General features: G+C 37.1%; 1 protein-coding gene across 1 annotated transcript in view; it reads left to right on the top strand.

The window, feature by feature from the left end:
• The window catches only part of LOC140236851 (atrial natriuretic peptide receptor 1-like), a 111,341-nt gene that overhangs the window by 75,344 nt on the left and 15,082 nt on the right, over nt 1-20,915 (top strand). Inside the window, exons 4-8 of the mRNA XM_072316786.1 lie at nt 5,065-5,216; nt 5,637-5,709; nt 6,650-6,779; nt 10,997-11,083; nt 20,261-20,404. Of these exons, the coding sequence (XP_072172887.1) occupies nt 5,065-5,216; nt 5,637-5,709; nt 6,650-6,779; nt 10,997-11,083; nt 20,261-20,404 (586 nt within the window). The remainder of the gene's footprint in view (nt 1-5,064; nt 5,217-5,636; nt 5,710-6,649; nt 6,780-10,996; nt 11,084-20,260; nt 20,405-20,915) is intronic.

Genomic DNA, 20,915 nt, shown 5'->3' with positions numbered 1-20,915 from the left:
CACAGTGTCCTAGGTTTGCTTTGTACGGGAATCCATGAAATGTCATCCCAGACCCAACTGATGGGGAAAAAGAATTTGGGACAGGATGAGAAGAATTGCAAAGGAATAGGTCAAATCTCAAAAAAAAAAAGTAAAAGAAACAGAAGTACGAATAATTATGTTTGTGGTAAGTGGTAGGTGACGGGTTCACATCCCAGGCTGGAACATTGTTTGTTTTGAACATGTGAAACACATGTTAAAACAAACACACACTTGTTTAAAGCAAAACACATAGAAAATAAACAAAACAAAACATTAATAACTGTAATTTCTTCTCCACCCCTATCATTCCCGTGGGCCTTCAAAGCGGGCGAGCATTAAGGAAAACAAACAAAAACACACACAGACACAATCTCACACGAAAGCGCACATCCTTTGCCCACAGACAACACTTACAACACACACGCACACATGTACACAGTAGATAACAATCACAAAGTAAAACAGTGCTTCGATTTTGCATTATTTTGATCTATATACATCACATCGAAGTGTGTACTCACCGTGAAATGTTTGGGATAGGTGGGGATTCCAATTTTTGTTCCTTCTTCTTCTTTCGATATTTCGTTTTTGGGTTGTTTTTTGGGTTTTTTTTTTTTTCAAAAGTAAATTCAATTTCTCCAGTACTGGAGAAGCACTGTACAGTCTCTATGTCATATCTTTACTAGAATGAAACATGCAATCATATATCTTGAAAGAAGACGGCACACACAAATACACGCACACTCAAACGCGCACGCAGGCAGCCAGGCAGACAGACGGGCACACACACACACATCAGGCTATGCTCTATTCCAGACCCATCTACCGTTTAAATCTAATTACCAAGGCACGACAGATGGATGGGTAAGATACAATGTAAATCGACACTCTACGCTCGGTACAGCTATAATGGTGTCATAATGCCTGTGACGTCAAAATTGTCATTCTGACATAGCTTTCCCTGAAAGTATCAACTTACTGTGCAAACTGACGAGAGAGCTGTTTCATCTTCGTAAATTAGGTTCATGACAAGAAAAAGGGAATATGCTATCAAAAATAAAGTCATTCCACAGCGAGAGCACAATGTTCACTTCTTTGCTCTTATAACTATACACACAATTAATTGTCTGTCTGTAGAAGAGTAATCAAAACCAATGTGGACTATTTTGGCATATGCGACTAATATTGGACAGACTATTAAGCGGTATTATGGAAATCATTCGATATCTGCAGTAGAAGACAGACAGAATCACAGATCAGGAAATATATTATGTTGTACTAGAAATGTGGCTATGGCGACTGGTATGCCTCCGCCATAATGCGTGGTTCTCATAGGTCTATAGTACAATGCCTTGACAATGTGTGATGACAGTTTCACATAACTGGCAAAGTATTGAAATGACAGGCTTGTCACAAATGTGTTGAATGTTCACTTTCCATGAACTACGTTTGCTTTTGTCTATAAGAGTGCAGGTATTTGGGGATTTGAAGATTTTTACTTGAGTTTTGACGCTTTTATAAGTTTATTCATTGAATAATTGCAAGATATGAAGAAAAAGTGTAATGTCCGTATCAAATAGCAAAATTGTTGCATTCTAGCCTGGCCTTGACCTTTGCCTTTGCCTTTACCCTTGACCTTTGACCCATGACCTGAAATTCTCAAGAGAATTACTTTCATGTAGAACATGCATAAATGATAATGTACCACGTTTCATGATACCTTGAGTCACTTTCAAAATATGGAGGAAAGAGTGAAATACAACTGTATGGCACTTTCACTTGAGCTTTGACCTGTGTAAATATATGGGAATGTATAAATATGAGGGAAATAGTGACATTTTGAGCAGTTTACCTAGGCTTCAGACCCAGACCTTTGACCCATCGTCCCTAAATTCCCGAGATAATCCCTGCCAGTCAGTACATGCATATGTAACAAGTTCCATGAAGATACCTTGCAAAATTTGCGAGATATGGAGAAAAAAAAAAGTAATTTTCACCTGACTTTTGACGTTTTGACTTTTGACCTCATGACCTGAAACTCTCTCTGGAGAATCTATTTGGCAGAACATGCATTCACTATTAGTTTCAAGGAAATACCTTCAGGCATTGCATAGACATGGTGGGAATAGTGAAATTTTGAGCATTTGACCTTGACATTTTGACCTCTATCTGACCTCTTCCCGATTTCACTCAAAAACTGCTTAATTGATTCATCATACGTCATCCTTGGACCAACTTTGGCGAAATCTGCCTCATCCAGTCTTGAATTATCACGTAAACGGATAAATTTTAGGAGTTGACCTTGACCTTTGATATTTGACCTTTTGCCGATTTCAGTCAAACAATACCCAAGTAATGTCCCATCATACGTCATCCTTGAACAAAGTTTGGTGAAATTTAACTTAACTTAATGCTTAGGCCAAGTTTGGTAAAATTCCATTCAATATTACTCAAGTTATCGCATTTAAAAAAAAAAAAAGTGGCGACAGACGTACATACGGCCGTACGTACGGACGTACGGGCGCACGAACGTACGGACGTATACAGACGGACAGACAACCCCTCAAAAAAATAATGCCTCCTGCACCCTTCGGGCGAATGCATAAAAAAAAAGAAGAACAAAGCAATGGAGAGGAATAGGGTATGGATTATGGAACGCTGCGGCTTTACATGGAGTAAACCACAGAGGGTGAATGACTCAGAAAACAGCATGTTCGAAATACCTTTTCGCTTTTTAGTTTTACATCTATATTCATTTTATCGCAAGAGGAGCTGTATATCACCTTGGGACTTCCAAATATCGACTCGTCTACCCTTTGCTTTCATGCTAGCTGTGTTAAGGGCGAAGCAGGTTTCATGCTGCTGAGTGGGTTTCACTCTGTACGCAGCTGTCCGCTCGGGGCGTTTTCACCAATGATAGTTTCATTAGAGAGGTTTCCCGAATCACACCGATTCTAAGTTCTGATGCTCGCTTTGGCAGCTTGGACATGTTATGTGCAGATAGCGAAGTAGAGGGAACGTTTCTAGTCCTATACTTTGAAAGCATCAAAATACCGGACTGATATTCAAAACTTGGAATGAAGACATTATCTATGTGCTCGTGTGATCATCTTATCCTTCATTTTTGTCTAATTGTGTTTAAGACTGCTACAGAAGGGTTGTCTGTCAATGTTGTTGTAGTTTTTTTTTTTTAGTATTACAGTTTTGAAGTGCGAAGGAGAAATCCTTGGCAAACATGACACTTGCCTCATGACACAAGAACTATTTTTAACAGAATGAAATCAGTAATCAAAATAAAGCTTGTCCTCCCCCCTCCCCATCATCCATCATCACTTCATTCATACACTCACAAACTGTACTACTGACTCTACATACAACCACATACACACCGTCCACATTCTAACAATTTTACTACTGTTTTATAAAGTTACATTATCAGAGTAAAATTAAATGCAAAAAAAAAATTAAAGACATGTCACTTTTTTCCTCTACAGTCAAAAATCTGAGGTCAATCGAACTTATTTTCCCACTGTGATATAGCAGACGGGAATAGGGGAGGGTGAGGGGAGAGAGAACAATTTCAACCAACCTTTACACTTTCCAATTTCAGCAAATGCAATCCTATCGATTTTTGCCACTTTCAATAGCTGCTCCGTTGTTCTCTTCCCTTCTTTTTAATTTCAGTTTCAATTATATTCTTATTGTTCATTTGGAGATGCCTTTTGCTTCAAGTCTGGCACATAAACACATGAAAATATTAAACAAAAATATATATGCATTCAAAAAGCTTTTTCATATACGTTGTGATATCATTTTCATGTAATTGCTATAAATGCTATTATAACGCTATCACTGTTACACAATCTCATTATTGATATAAATATATTTCCAGCCCTTGCTTAACAAAACAAAAACAACAAGATTATCTGTAAGAAAGCCACTTTTCAAAAGATGCTCCTCAGTAAATACAACTCCATGTAGTAATCTAATCTGAAACTATCTGGCTTCCTGATTAAATTTGTATTTCTTGGCTTTCCAGATGTTTTTGTGAGCACTTCTGCAACAAAGTGAAATGTAAAGTCATCACCTCGTACTTGTGTAAAGTGTAAGATAAGAGTCATAAGATGGAATTTTACAAAAACTAACATTTTTTATTGTAAATGGTTTGAACGTAACAATTATGTGCAAGATGTCGTGTCAGGAAAGTCACTGTGTGACTTTCACATTTCAAAACCACCTCACAGATATACGTTGGCAGTATCCTTATTATTCAAACCAACCCAATGAAAATATAAATACTGGGTTGAATTCTTTTTCCATCAGAGCTGTGATTTACTTGATATTTCTCTCTCATACATAAACTAAATATCCATGATCATATTCTTGTCTTTTATCAGGAAATACCTTATGTTGAAAATTATGTGGTTCAGGTAATTATCATCTTTTTGCAAATTCTCCACATCTTGCCATGGCTGGAACATCTCTACGTACACACACACACACACAACACACACAGCACACAGCATACACAGCACACACACACACACACACACACACACACACACACACACACACACGCACACACACACACAAAAACACATGTACAGTCACTCTCCATATTGGGCCAACGACAGCAGTAGAACTGTTTTTACTCCCACAACTGGTAGAAAGGTGATCAGATTTACAAATCTAAACAAATAAATCCCCGAGTCCTGTCATCTTAACTTCAGTAGTAGACCTAGAGAAGTCATTGTCCCGCATGTCAACTTCTGCTTATACAATCCTGTAGTTGATTGGCCTTCACTGCTTCACTAGCATGAGTATAGTATAATTGTAATCATAATGATAAGATGATTGTGGTAGGTGCTTTAGTGGTAATGATTGTAACAGCAGCCTCACAAGTGATAGTTGTGGTAAGCGCTGATGTCATTATTTTGTTAGTGGTAGTTTTAGTGAATTGTACGTCCTTGAACATAATCCATTATTGTGATTTGTCTGTAGCTTAACGTGCATTGTCGCTCTCCTCTCTTTCCTTTGTAATAGTGTGCGGAAATGACGTGTGCGAAGGGGAGGATGGGGAAGTCTGCGCCACTTGTCCTGCCGACTGCGGGCGCTGTCCACTCTCTAAAGGGGTTCTTGCCGCCATTATTGCAGCCTGCGTTGTGGTCGTGATTAGCTTTTGTGGAATAATCGGGGTGAGTAGTGGCACACATTAATCTAAATTCGTACTTGAATTTCAATTCAAAGTTACAAACGAATTCTCATATTACAGTGTCTCTAAATGACAGGCACCGGAAAATGCGTCACTTATGCAATATACATGTACATAAGAACACTGAAATCGAAGTTCATTTCATAGCAAATGGTTACAGAACTGATATGATGCACTTGTAGGCCTAATATTGGGATAATGAGGAAGGCAAAACGTACGTATAAAATCCCGCAGGCATTCGTTTTATGCAAGTTTGCATTTGTATAGACAGGTATCCTATTCTAAACGTGATAAGTATAATGCATTTAGAATTATCGGGTATCCTTATACTTTAAAAATATTCAGTAACCATCTATAGGCATCAATAAGACTATAATTAAATTATACATATCTCTTTTGGCAGTACTTCTATTGGCGACAAGAAAAGATGTTCTGGGATGAAAGCTGGATAATAAGTTATGATGACATAAGACCAGGTAAGAATAATTTCGGGTTTTTGGCTCTCCTTGACTAACCCCTTTCTCTATTATTTCAGTATCTCTCTACATCTCTGTTCCTCTATGCTATCACTTGCAATATATTTTGCCATTGTTTAAATCACGTGTGTAATATCGCGACAAGATCTATATAGGGCTACATTAATTTTGGTTATTTGTTGTCTGTTTTGTCTTCTATTTACATGTAACAATGAGATCAGAATTTGCTCAACTGAGGTGATTTGTGCATAGGCCATTGAACTGATTCGTTCTCCAACCGTTGGGTTGATAGACTCCACTTTCACGTAGAATTCCTCTCTTCGATGACATGAGCAATTCAATCTTCAAAATGGCACTTATGGTATTTCTCGAGGGAGAAAACCAATCTCGACTGATGTGTCTTGAGAAGAATGGACCAACCGGTCTGGGATAATGGTGAAGTGAGCGAGTTACCTTCACAGTGGAATCTCTCCGATACTTTGCCCATCCCTCCCCCCCCCCCTAATGTTTTCGCGCTTTACTGTAATAATATTTTGAATAGAGTGTCCTTGCAAAGTTTCCATTTCTCTTCAAAGCACAGGCAACGCAACAGCCGCAAATGCTGCAAATGTAACAATTTTCCATACATATGTTATTGTATTTCCCTATGATATGCTAGCATTTTCTCATACAGAATCTGGAAGTGTGCTAGTATGAAGCCTCCAGATGTTAAATATTATTTTAGATGAGAAAATGTAACATTTCTTGGTGTACAGTTACAGAGTTAGATAAACTCAACAGTGTTTAGTGTAGTTTGTAAATCCTGTAAAATTATAAAAATAATTAAATACGTATAAGCAGTGACTTCTTGATTTAGATCCCCCCATATAAGGTTCAGTCCAGATTTACATCTATGCTTGATTTTTCATATTTGTATATATTTGATTTCGTTTTTCCATAGACACAGGTCAGCGAGGCTTCGGGGGAAGTGTGATCAGCATTAGAGGTGATTGTGACACGTCAGCTTCCAGTGTGTCTGGTTTCGCACATACAGCACACCACAAACAGGTTTTCACACAAACAGGAATCTAGTAAGTTTTCAAATTTATTTGTATTTGTATTGAGAGGAGAAAGAAGAGATGGAGAGAGGGGTTGGTATTGAGCAGAGGATCGATAATTTCAAACAAAAAATATTCTATATTTGTAATGATTTATTCTTAATGTGTCTCTTAAAATTAATCAAAATAGGTATTTCTTTTAATTTGTACGGAAAACTTTCTTTTTGTGATAAACAAATTATACCAATCTGATGTTTGCCCGAATTATCCCGGACAAAAAGTTTATAATGTAAATGAGAAAGAATTCAAGTAGAATAAACTTTTAAAGCAAAAACTTTTAGTTTATTTATAACTCAAGAATGTCTATATATAATTTTACTGAAACTATCGATATGTAATTTCTATAATAACTTAGCATCAACTATCAAACCTAGAAATTTGATACAATTCACTTGATCAAGTGAATAATGATCAAATCAAATGTCATCTAGAAGAGTGGTAATAGTTTTACTAATATCACAATTCTATTCATTTTTTTTTTTTTTGCACATTCAAAGATAATATTTTTCACACATTCAAAATGATAAAGATGACATGACTGGGGTATCAAAATAATGACTATAGTTTGATATGATCCCTTGACGAATAGTAATTGAATTGACAAGAACAATATTTTCTTCTGAAAGACGCGAGATAAGGGAGATCATAGATAACATGGAATATTTATTGGAGCATCCCCTAAATAAAAAAGAAATGAAATGAAATTAAAGAATCGTATACTGTTTATTATACCCACACTCCCTGAATGAAGACTCAATTTTCCAAGGCAGATCCATTTTGCTTGTGTATTTCCTTTAAATACATCCTAGATGAGATGCGTGCAGAGATCCCCTCATTTCATCCAGAGTGATGATATCATAACCCGACACTGTGACGTTAAACACAGCTTCTTAAATAAACATCACGTGGTCTACATGGTTTGAAACTTTATGTCATGTCGCGAGTCACGATGGGACATTGAGAATGTAAACAAAACTGCAGAGATGGTTTACTGCAAACTACAATTTAATGATTGATACCCCTTCATTTTCATGGATTTATTGAAACCCATCCAGTGACAATTAGAGTGTCGTATTCCCCTCATGCCGATATTACGTAGTGATGACATGTGATTTGTTTCATTCTACGAATATAGTTCTTTGACTGAAAGACTGAAACGTTTGAGGAGGTTGCTTCGTCGAACCGAGGCCATGTAGCCATAGAATTTTATACTGTCATCATCGAGCTTATACTAACATTTGACTAACGCAGCATACGACTTTGTATTTTAATATAGAAGGAAAAAGACAAATAGATGTTCAGGCAGACAGAGAGACAGATGACTAATTCTACATCCAATGCATTATAGTGAGGAAGACGAGAATAGCATTACACAAGGAACCTGCACACTTGTAGAATACCACGTGTCTGCATCGTATCTTTCAGTGTTAAAGGCTGGTCTTCAAAAAAGAGCCCTCTGAAGAAACAGGATTTCTCCTCACTTGTCGAATGATTAACCTGGGATTCATGTTATCAAGATATGTTAGGAAAAGAAATAGTAGGAAACTGGCATTTAAGAAGTTTCCGTGAACAAAAATGAGAATTTGTTTTCATGATCTATGAATTTTCTTGGTAGTAGGGCTTATCGTATACTGTATTCCTCTTTTGCTGTTACATAGAATGACTTCGATGGTATTAGTTTCCGAAAGTATGAGGCATAGTCACGATCAATTTATGTGCGTGCACTCTCTAGTCTGGTTTTTGTTACAGTATGTATCTTCGATGGGAGCTCTGAGCCAAGCATGTTGAAGACAAGAAAGGGTTCAGTGCACTATCAGGGGTTCCGAATTGATAAAAGCATCTCCTTCTGTTTATTAGATCCGGCAAGTTTCATCTTTCCTTTCTCCTTACAATTCATCGAAATTTCTTTGCTCTTGTGTCTTTTGGCATGGAAAAAGAAAAAAAAGATAGGTACGATTTCTCGCCTGTGTCATCAATCCTCATCCCCGAGGCATGTCATTATCGGTATCGATCACAAACCTTACCACAGAATGCACTTAGGATGTGTTTACACTGTGTCGAACGTTTTAGGTCACCGATCATACCTAGCTGTGAATGTGAACGCAGTAGCGAGGAGTAAATGCATTATAGAGATATCTCGGCTTCTTCTGAGGAAATGTTGCTTTTAGAGTTGGAATTTCGTTGAAAGTGCCGATTTCAAAATTTATTATACAGTAAACAACATATCTTATTTTTCAGTCTTTTTTATTCTTTCAATTCAAGTGTAAGAACTATGAGCTGTTTTTTGGTAGTTCCTAATTTCATAATGTTTCTGACGGTTTTCCTTAGATTGTTCAGTAGATCCTACAAATCGGATTCTAACAAAATCTTAAAATCAGCATCTAATGACAGCCACAATTCCTTATTTTCAGTCCTTTCTACGTTGTCCTCTCCCCTTCTTTCTTCTGTCCTCTCTATCCGTATTCTTCGTGGTTTTGTGATGTCAATGTGCTCTCTTCTTTGTTTGATGTTGTGTCTTTTGTATACATTTATACATGTGGGTATTTTTATAAAATTATGTACGTGTGTATTTGTCTGTGTATTAGTGTGCATGTCTTTTCAGGGTACACACGGCTTTTTAAAAAAATTCCTGTTGTCTGTGGATTGGAACACTGTTTGTATTGTCTAAATTTGTAATTCCTAGAAGTAAAAAAAAAAAAAGTAAACTGCTTATAATGATAATGTCCTTGTTACCTATCTGTACAGGAATCATTTCTTGATGATATTTAGCTACATATTGCGTCTTGAGAGATTAACGTTTTACCAGCTTGAATACAGTGGATCACTTTTTCTCCATAGCTATACTTATTTTTTGTCATCTTTGCCAAGTGTTCATTGCTATTCTTGGTTATTGTACGTAACTGCATAATATATCTTATTATTATGCTTTATGATTCTTACGTAATGTATTTCTTTAAAAAATAAAATCAAAATTTGTGTTATATATGCTTCGTATTTTGTTACAACGTTTGTGGGATGGAAATGAATGACAAACTGGATTGAATTGAATTGAAATTGAATTGACGTCCCATCATTGTGTTAAAATCATCATTTTTAAATGAATGTGTTATCTTTCGGGTATATCTGGATCCCTCTTTAATAATTTCCCACTTTCCCTCTATGTTGCCCAACTCTTTTAGCCTATACATATAACCTTGCAACATGATTTTCTCTTCTTTTTTTTAGTTTGTCCTATTAATCATAGAGGACTTGAAACCCATTTCTCTCACTCTCTCTCTCTTCCCTATCTCTCACTCTCGCTCCCTCTCTTTTTCTTTATGCGTATATATATAATGATATCATTATATAACATATATAAACATAGAATATCTCTTTCACTCTATCTATCTCCTTTCTTTCTACGTATCTATGTGCCGATCTACCCGAGCTTGTTAAAGCGTTTCTTCTACATTACTTTGTCGAGCGGTGATTCGTTGATTGACAAAGCAGCCACCTTTCCGACTCGAAGGAGTAACTGGAGACTACACGTGTCACCCAGTGTGCCACCTCTCTTTCCACCATGCCCGATCTGACAGTATGGAGGCAGTGGCTTTCCCTCCCTCTCTCTATCTCTCCTTCTCTGTCTTTCTTTACCTGTCTTCCTCTCTTCCTCTTTCCTTTTTTTCGACCATACGTTCGTTTAAAAGAAAGAGTGAAAAAAATCTGACAACAATCCCGGATGGAGCTCTCCCTGGTAATCACGGGTGCAGCCATTAGTAATCGATACCATGCTAACTTAGCCAAACACGCCCCATCGATTCCACAATCGATACTCTCATGAGGATGGTTTTGAATGAGTAGTATGAGACGGCCATGCAATCAAACGGATTCACCGTGCGTACCTTTCGCCCTACTGATTACACAATCATTCTCTAATATCTCCCTCCCTCTCTCTCTCTCTACCTTGTTCCATTTAACTTAATCCATGCATCAAATTGAAGTCATGAGTCAGATAATTCATCTTATCTGACCGTAAGATGTTATGACGGTGTCGTAAATGACAAACGGTTACACCCGTCAGCCCTTTGTACAAATGCAACACAGAACCTATTCAAAACTTCCCTCCTAGTCATTTGCGTTTTGTTATTGCCTTTTTGGAGTATACTACTGAACTTCCATTTCATGTTCATTTTCTTTATTTGGTATTTCAGCAATGGACAAACAATAGCGGTGAAAATCGTCTACAAAAACTCGTTTACACTTGACAAGAGAATCCGAAAGGAAGTCAAGCAAGTAAGGTAAGCAACGAACAGGTTGTAATCCTTTTATACGTATATAATACTTGACAAAAAAAAAAATAGTTTCTATCTTAATAACATCGGAGTTTACTTTATCAGATGTGTGGTGAAGTCGTTCACGGCAAGCTTCAAGGCAAAATAGTTGGATTCAATTCACACAGAAGAGGTGCCAGGCAAAGAATGTAGCTGCGTATTGAGATTCTCTTCGTAAGATTCAACTAAATGTCCTCTCATAAAATGCCCTATACTCAAACAGGAAAATACGTTGCATTATTCTATATCTTGTTATTTCCCGTATTTTACATACATTTGACAATGTTTGGAGTGGAGTCACGGAGAGCCTGGGAATATGTTTGCCGTCTTTCGTGCGTAACAGCTCACCACAGATCGGAATCAATTTGCCATAAATGATTCCAAGTAAAGTATTATTGTGTTGTAGTTGTTTTTTCTAATGGAAGTTTTACATCGACCGTTGCACGGTGATTTTTTTTTTTAGCGCGCAGTTGATAAAGTACCGTACCATATTGAAAATTTGTCAATGTTAGTTGATAATAATAGTAGAAATAGTTGGAACAGCAGTAGCTGTAGCAGCAGTACTAGTTTAAGTAGAAGTGGTAAAAAAAAAAGTGTACAACTAACAGCTCAATGAGAATTTACCATAATGATGAGTCTTTTAATTCTGAACATAATGATCAGTCGAAAAAAAAAAGTCACTCATTATAATAACACTTCTAAATAATCTAGCATCAGGAGAGAGGACAGTAGGGCTACTTAGAAATTACCAAGGCTGTCCAACCTGTAAAATTAAAACAAAAGAAATGCAAAAATGAAACAATGAAAATGAATAAAAACGACGTAGCAGTCAAAGACAAGAGCATGCATTGTGTAAGGCTGAATACTATACATGTATAAATGGTGAATTTGGATGTTTACCACTTTTGAAATTCATTTTGAGGACCTCCTGAATATATTGCGGGGCGCGCAATCCTTGGTTACGTGTGTGGGGGATGATTGATTTCAAATATACATCTAAACTCACCCCGGGTTTTCTATTATGCAGTATGCAATCCTTTAAGCTTATTACGATCGCTGCCTTGTGATTGAAACGTCCCTTGGAGACACGTTGCTTTGGAATTCAATATTCTTTTCTGTGACAAATAACACGCTCCTTAAGGGTGAAATATCTATGTGAAAAGGCAAATACATCACACAGCCTGAGTTTGCACAAATTCAAGAGATACAGATGGGCTGAGAGCCACAGGAGCTTGATTCCAGATAACCGTTAAAGATTCGTTGACCTTGAGAGAGAGTGTGAGAGAATCACATCGTAGGGCAGCAAACTAAGCGAAAGAAATAAACCATCTACAAAGGCGACTCAATGCAACGATGAGATGTGCTAGAGATCACCTCACCATTACAAAAAGATACCTTTTCTCTCCTAAATCAAACACATGATAGGGGGAAGGTCTGTTTGAGTGTGCGCATGAAAGTCGAAGAGAAATCAGTACTTTAGATAGGTAAAATTTAGAGTCTGTATTGTTGGGAAACACAATTTGATTATAATAATGAATACGACCCTCCGACTATTGAATACTGATTTTATCATAAAATACAGAGGCCAAACAGTCATTAAAATGTGGAGCACGCACAATCTTTAACTTGCTTTGAGAATGAAGGAAATTCTGTTTACCTCAAACGAACTTAATAGTGATATTCACATTATGCAATGACTGATCAACCAGCGGTCAGTCACCCTGTCTCTGATTTTCCCTGAATTTCTGATGAACCTTCTTGAATGATTTAAATTGATCTTTTAAATGCCTTTGCTGATTTCTGAGTATTTATGTGTAAGACCTAAGTGAATAAGCACAAGAATTTTACTGTTTGAAATAATCAAAGAAATATTTGGGTTTGTTGCTGTTGTTGTTGTTGTTGTTGTTGTTGTTGTTGTTGTCGTCGTTGTTGTTGTTGTCATTGTTTTTCTTCCTTTTTCTTTTTTTGGTCTGGATAATATAACTTTTTTTTTTATATCCCCGGCTTTGTTTTCTGCGACTTCATGAGGGTAACATGGACTAGTATACGTCATGACACTATCTTGTATACATCAGACTGTGTTGTGTGTGTGTGTGTGTGTGTGTGTGTGTGTGTGTGTGTGTGTGTGTGTGTGCGCGCGTGTGTGTGAGTGTTTCTGTTTATATGCTTCGGTTAGATAACTGCCAACCGCATCATTTTGGTCAATTTACAGAGAAGAACACGAAGGGGTAGATGAGATTTAAGGAGAAAACCCGGATGATTTTGAGACTTTAGCATTTGAACATCTATAAATTCCTTACACTGGGTAAGGAGTTTCAGCATTTGTAGTGATTGCGATTAAGAATAAGAATGTTTTCAAAATTCATAGTAACACACAATGAACAAGAATGATGACATAGCAGCATCACATAAGAATGCATGCACTCATAATTTCGTAAATTCATAAGTTGTTAAGCGAGTGGTATGGTAATGGAATTATACGTTGCTACATTATTGGGATATGTGAGGTTCCCAAGCTTTGTTAGTGTAATTCGTTTCGGGTTTTTAGAGTATTGATTTGTCTGATCAACGACCACAATAGATTCCATAAATCTATTCATGGTACTATCAATTTACCTACTTCAAGCTGTGAAGTTATGACAATCGTCTGGAATTCTCCTGAAATATTGTGTAATAAAGGGTGACTAAATGTGTGTAATAAAGGGCGACTAAAAGAAAACGCAAAAAGATACATTAAAGAAAGAAAGCTGACGTAAGTTTCAATTTCATTTGTTTCTGAAGGGAAACTGGTGAAAGTAATACAAAAAAGCTGTAAAATTTGAAAGAAATTCAGAAATCGCACATATTTTGCGACTGTTTTTTTTTTTTTTTTTTTTTTTTTTAGGCAGCATTATACTAAACAAGATTGTAAACGTAAACATACAGCAAAGATTTGTCTGCATAAATCAGGTAGACTTGTAAATGAGGTTTTTGGAAGCAGATCGGAAAAATATAAAAGCAAAAAGGTAGAGAAAGAGGCTGAAAAGTTTGATAAACACACGCAGACAAGCCTGGATCAAGGGTGAACGAGGACAGAAGCCGAACGAAATGATTTAAGAGGAGGAGGTACAATAGTGAGTGAAGCTAGAGGAAGTAAGCTAGTGAGAAAGGAAATGGGAAAGAGAGAAAGAATGAGGAGAGAGGACAGAGAGGGAGAAGGAGAGAAGAGAACAAGAAGGAGGGAGAGATTGATAGAGAGAAAGGAGGAGGAGAAGGAGGGAGGTAAGATAAGAAACACAAGAGGCGAGAACCCAGAGGAGAGTCCGGCAGACACAAGAGAGATAGACATCGCCCGCGGGGCGTTTGATTAAATTTCATTTTCAATTTGAATGTGCACATGATGGTCGAGAGGGACGGAGTGTATTGAGAGCGGGCATCCTACCCTTATTGATTTCGCCTCCTCAGAATGTCACGTGACCTATGGATAAAGGCGGCACTACTTTGTCATGGGAGTCTACAGTGTATCCCACGTCTCAGGGTTAAAGGTATATGTATGCGTTTTAGAAAAAAAAAATGGTAAAAAAGAGCCTTCACGGAATTCATTGTTTAACTGGCAAAATATTTCTTTGTGGGCTACAGCAACACCATGGCAATGGATCGCACTAAAGGCGTTAAACAAAATGTTCCATTGTAAATTCGCTTACAACCTATACTTTGATGCTATCAACATTTGACAGCGGGAGAGCCCCCTATATTGATTCTTGCGATAGCACCACCTAAGGGAAATGATGCAGTAAAGCAAGGCTTGGTGCTGAGGGTGGGATAAATTCATGGCGTAGACATGTCAGGTGCTGTATAATGAGTCCGATCAAGTCGACGAAATTTTGGTAAAGTTGCAATAATTGGCAAGCTGAGCATACTTTGGGAGCATCCTAATGAGATTTTAATAACATTTCGACTTTCGGAATTCGACATCTAGCGTGAATCATTGTCTGCCTTTACCCGTCTATATCATGAAACGGCTCCGCGTAAAGTGGATCAGGAAGATGATGTCCGACACTGAACCAAAAATCTCTCACTCTGACAACAGCAGGAGCGTAAGTCCAGAACGTCGTTCTAAACAATGCATGATATATCCCATTGACTCCCTTGTTGAATACAGGTTTGTATTATGCGAAGAAAAAAAAATATAATATTTTTAAAAGATATTTTTCGTGAATTCCTTTATCTAACTGGCTACATATAACGATCCATAAAACGAAAACATATAATCTTAAATAAGCTATCACCAAATTGTAAACAGATAGAAGAGCAACAATATGTTCAGCCCGCTAGTCTGTTTATTGATGGCTAATCCTTTTAGTGATTTGTATGTCTACTGACACTGTACAAAGTCCATGGCACAGAAGGAGTTAAGCAATGTGCAAAAGACAAATATAGAATAAATAGGACAAACTACCTGGAAAAAAAAAAAACTCATCATGCGAAGCTATTATAGCTACGTTTTCTTAATTGTAGCACTGAGTTCTGTGAAGACTTTCTGAAAATAGCATGCTTATATTCACATTATAGAGTACTGTTAAAAAGAACGCATTTCCGTGATTCATTTATGTATAATGTTCGATTCACGATTATTATGTTGTCACATAACTGCAGACTGTGCCTCGAGCATAGATTGAAAGTTAATGGACAAGAGTATGAAAACTCAACAAAAGAGCATTCTTTAGATTTTACCAGGATGGGTTTGAAAGGTTGGGAAAAGAGCAATTGAGGAGTTATTTCAGGGTGGTTTTTTTTTTCTTCTTCCCTCTTTTTTTTTTAATCTCATTAACTCTCCACCTCTCTCTCTCTCTCTCTCTCTCTCTCTCTCCCTCTCTCTCTCTCTTGGCTGATCTCTACCAAAGCATTACCTGGTATTCTTTAAAGCTACTCTGGCAGTCTATGCAGAAGACACTTCACTTTGGTATACCTTGGCTGATCTCTACCAAAAACATTTCCTGGTATTCTTTCATTTTCCTCTAAGTAAAGGGCGAGATCAAACTGGTCTACACTTCTAGATTAAAAAAAAAAATATATATATATGCTTGCATTCTACCTTTGCACATTTCCTTCAAGTATGATTTCTGATAAACAAATAAATATGTTTCATCTACACTCTTTCGATATGACATTACTTCTCTCTCTATCCTTCTCTCCTACACTTTAGTTAGAGATAATTGAGTTGTGTTCCTTCTAACGAGCCAACCTGTTTATATGTAAGCAAGATTGATGCTAAGTGCTTACTTGAAAGATGTCGCCCACACTTCCATCGTTAATCCGACATTTGATTACATTAATGCTGGTCCTCCACACCCTATAATCTGTTATCGACGGGCAAGTCAGTGCCCTAATACAATTTGCCCTCTCCAAAACACCGGCTGCTTGGTCGCACCCGATGCAGGCAGCAAAGTCAGATGAATGGATCCCACTTCACTCCATGAGACGTGATGAGAGAAAGTCCTGACATTTCCAGCTCAAAATTATGCACCGATGAAAGAATACAGTGCCAGGTGTGCGTGCTTCGTCAGCTATAATGTCATAAAGGACGTTGGGTCTCCACAGTGAATGTGTGTTTTTACTTGTTATCATCAATCTGATCATACAATTCCCGTGTGCATTTACAGTGAAACTTTCAAAAGTATATATATATATATATATATATATATATATATATATATATATTTATATATAACCTGACGTCTATCTCTCTTCATAGGGAACTTTCAATTCCATAGCTATTCAAGTTTGCCCAACGTCATGCAAATTTGAGAGTTAAAGTTTCATGACGAATGCTCAACAATGTAATGCTTGAGGTGTGGGTTTTCTTTGTCTCCCTCTATACTAATAAGATCGCAACTGTTGATTTGTATTTTTAACAAACATGTAGGAAAAAGAGAACCAGCGGGAATCGAACCTGTCATCCGCTTGTTCCTTGTATCTTGTTTTCATTTTTTGGAACGCTTTCTGTTATTTTGTTGTTGTTGTTTCCCTCAGCTTTCTTTGGAAGCGATAAATGCGAAATGAACATGGGTTATTTCTGGCCAGTTTTCGATAAGGAAATCATCTTCAGATCCCAGTGCAGGGTTTTTGAAAAGAGCTAGAACTTTAAAGTACACTTTTATAAAAATGCGAAGAACGTTATTCATGTTATTGACTTATTCGCAATATACACTGTAAAAGTAAGTGAGCACTTAAAATATTATGTACGTGAATGTGTGCGTAGGTGTGTGGTGTGTATGTGAGTGTGTGCGTGTCTCATATAAGGCCCTCTGCCACGATATCCATGGTAATTATCATAAACTTCATTGTTGAAATTTGATATCTCCCGAGGTTGGCAAAAGTCATGGCAGCCGAAATCCATGCAATGTATACGGAACCATTTCACTGTAGAACTGCAAAGAGGCGCGCCCTTTGTTTGTCTAGGCGTTATGAAAACGGTTTTCTTTCACCCCTGCCTGCCCACGACCTCCATTGCCAGTCAAGCCACTTCACCTCAGATCGATTTCCACGGGTTACAGAAAAAGGGAAGACATGAGCTTTATCTCCTATCGCACCGTTATTTGTGCAAGGTCGAGATTGCTACACGTCTTCCCACACGCATCATTTGCCACAATGCAGTGTGTATTCTCAAAACACCGGCGGCGCAAAAATACCCGCCCAAATTTACAGGCATACCTCTCATCCTTCACCCGTATGTAACCTGGACGCATTCGCTGTTTCCGAAAGTCGAGTCTATAATTGGCATCTTCAGAGCACCTGTCCTATTTTACTCCTGACTTTTTCCCGCCCCGTATTTGTGATTCACCCGCATCACATCGTATGCCTTCCCCTCGTGTAAGGGTAGAAAGCCAAACGAGGAGAAGATGATATCGAAACAAAATGGCGGTTGGCGCTGGAGTTTAGTAAGTAAATTCGTGTTTAGATCAGTAAAGTGAACCGCCTGACACCGTACTGTGTGGTTCTCCAGAGATAAGGGGGAAAAGTGCCCGTCTTTTGCTACATTTTCTACGAAATTTGAAATTAATGTGATTATATGTGCGGATTTCTTCAGAGCAAACAAGTTAATATCTAAACATGATATCCATATTAGATACGCATCATCGCTTGGCAATAGAGGTCCTACCAATCAATGCTTATCCTTTTCAAAATAAAGTCGCATTTCCCCTTGTGTTAGAATGCTAACTAGTTTCACATGTGATAGACTAACCTGAATAAACTGTATAAACCTGTACAATACGATATGCGTTCTGCATACATCAGCAATTACAGCCACGTTGTATATAACGATGTCATATAAGTACAGTTAATTCCTGTTACCTTAACATATTATGTTTTGATATGATTTTGATTAGCATGAATACTATATGCATCGAATGTGCAGTGAATGAGGTCACGATTAGTCATTCAACCAGCTATGAACCTGCACATTCTTCTTTTTCAATTTTGTTATCATCCACTTGAAGGACTATAATATAAATTATTATTTTAAATTATATAAAACGAATAATAATTGTTTTTCATTCGTGCAATGGACATAATATTTCATTCAGTGAAAGATGAAATTATTGATCCATTAAACAAGGCGCAGCCGAGTTGAATGGAACACTTTGTATTTCACCTCATTAAATATTCTGTCCATTACACTCATAAACATTCATTATTTCTATACTATACGCTCATTGGAAATGCACAAGAAAACCTTACAAAAAATTTCAAAGATAAACATCTTTAGTTTTAATACTTTGAGCAAGTCAGAAATCGATATACTAAATCGTGTACTAAATGACTATTCAATTCAATTCAATTCAAACTCTATTTCATTTTTCGAGAAAAAAAGCATAAACATTTCACTTTCTTTGGTAACAGAGAATAAGGTTGCACATAATCAAAACAAAGTAAATTGAGAAAACATAATTTTGGAACCTTGGGGTAACTAATATGTTGTAATGAAAATTGACTGAAGTGATATAGACGATATAACATTACACAAAATATGCCAAGTTGTAGAACAATCTGATAATCCATCCACAGTGGTTGATATGAAGGTTTTATCTCCCTTTACTTTTCGCAAAACCAGAAGAGCGCCGGTGTGCTGCAACGCATCTTTAACTTAACCGCACTTTTCTCAAAATTAATGTTCCAGAAGCTTGGACTTGTTTCTCTTATTGGGGAAATGATGAATTATGCATCAGTTTCAAACTGGAAAATCGGTTCATAGAATATTTTAGCTCCAACGAGAATCCAATGCTGTTTTTTTTTTTTTTTTTTTGCGAATAACTTAATGCGGCTGGTTTCATTTCTCAAGCGAAAGGGAACAAAGCACCCGTAATTATAGGTAATTATCGTCTAGCTCCGTACTAAGATATTGTTCAATCAGACCTTGATGAAATACGACATCAAATCCTAACTTAAATCAATTTGTACCGCACAATTGACCACATTGCACATTAGAGTTCATGTTCATATTTATGCCAGTTTATGGTGAAATTAGCAACACGTGGACTGCGCAGATCATCTGTTTCACTAACATATTTACTGTGCCGGCGCTCTCTTTTACACTTCATAATAACAGAGACAAAATAATTTTCTGGAATATAGCATAATGATGATAGTAGACAGTACATTGTCCCTTGAGATTACTTTGTCGAGTTGCTCAGGTGCAAGCTGACGGTTTGTGGTTAAATTTCTCGGTGCGAACACGCACTTTTATCTTCATAACAACCCATTTTCTCTGTTTATGACTCAATTGTGTCCAAACAACCCCATTGTAGATGTGATAAAACACATAAAGTATGAAACAATGAAAGCTGTGCTTTCAATTTGATTTCATTATTTGGCCAAAATGAATCATGTAATTGTTGCTTTCAAAAAGTTGTTTTTTTTTTCTTCAAAACTTTTTTTCTCGAAATGATTTTCTCCTCCTCGTCCCCAAAATGTGATTCTCATTATGAAGTTAAAATACCGTAGAAGACACATTCAACATACCACAATTCTGAGTTGATCTTAACTTCTAAGATCGATTTAGATTCTTTATAAAACTGAGAGAGCTCAGGGACTCTTGTTTTGTCCTTCACATTTTGCTTGTGGTGTCATGAAAATATTCTCCTCCTGCAATGCACCCTACAGGGACCTTATCCACCCGAATCTCTGTAAGTTTGTCGGCGGCTGCGTAGAGGTTCCCAACGTAGCGATTTGCACTGAATACTGTCCCAAAGGCGCTCTCTCCGATGTCTTACTCAATGAGGATGTCCCACTAAATTGGAGTTTCAGGTATGAGATATTTTGACACCAATACATAGATATGTGTCACCAAACGTTGTAGTTTAGTGTCTTATGTATCCTAGCAATATACAAAATAAAGAAACAAACACACTATATACATTCCATATTGTAGAATCGTTTGCATTGATAATAGACAGGTATGATGTCCTCTGTTCCCAAATTGTATCAGACTCAAGATTTCATTGTTTCCTCGCTTTGAGCCATTTTACAAAGATGTGGAAAAAGCAAATGAAATGGCACTCTTGTGTTGCAATACTGATAGAATGTAAAATGCATTTTTGTTTGTGAAATTCCTACTGGAAATGGTATAACAACAACTTTACTAGGTCTGGTCAGCATTTCGTCTTTTTTGATGACGAAAAACTTTGAAAGGAATAGAAACCTAATAATCTTATAAGCAATGCATGGCTCCCCTTCCTCCTCAGAAACAGCAAAGGAAATAAAAAGAAGCTTGTCACTGTAGGCGACTAGAAAAATGCATCGAATTCTCCTTCCAGAA

Source organism: Diadema setosum, chromosome 13 (genome assembly GCF_964275005.1).
Source record: "Diadema setosum chromosome 13, eeDiaSeto1, whole genome shotgun sequence".
Classification (NCBI taxonomy): domain Eukaryota; kingdom Metazoa; phylum Echinodermata; class Echinoidea; order Diadematoida; family Diadematidae; genus Diadema; species Diadema setosum.
Note: the sequence above shows the minus strand (reverse complement) of the source record. Positions and strands in the feature narration are given on the sequence as shown.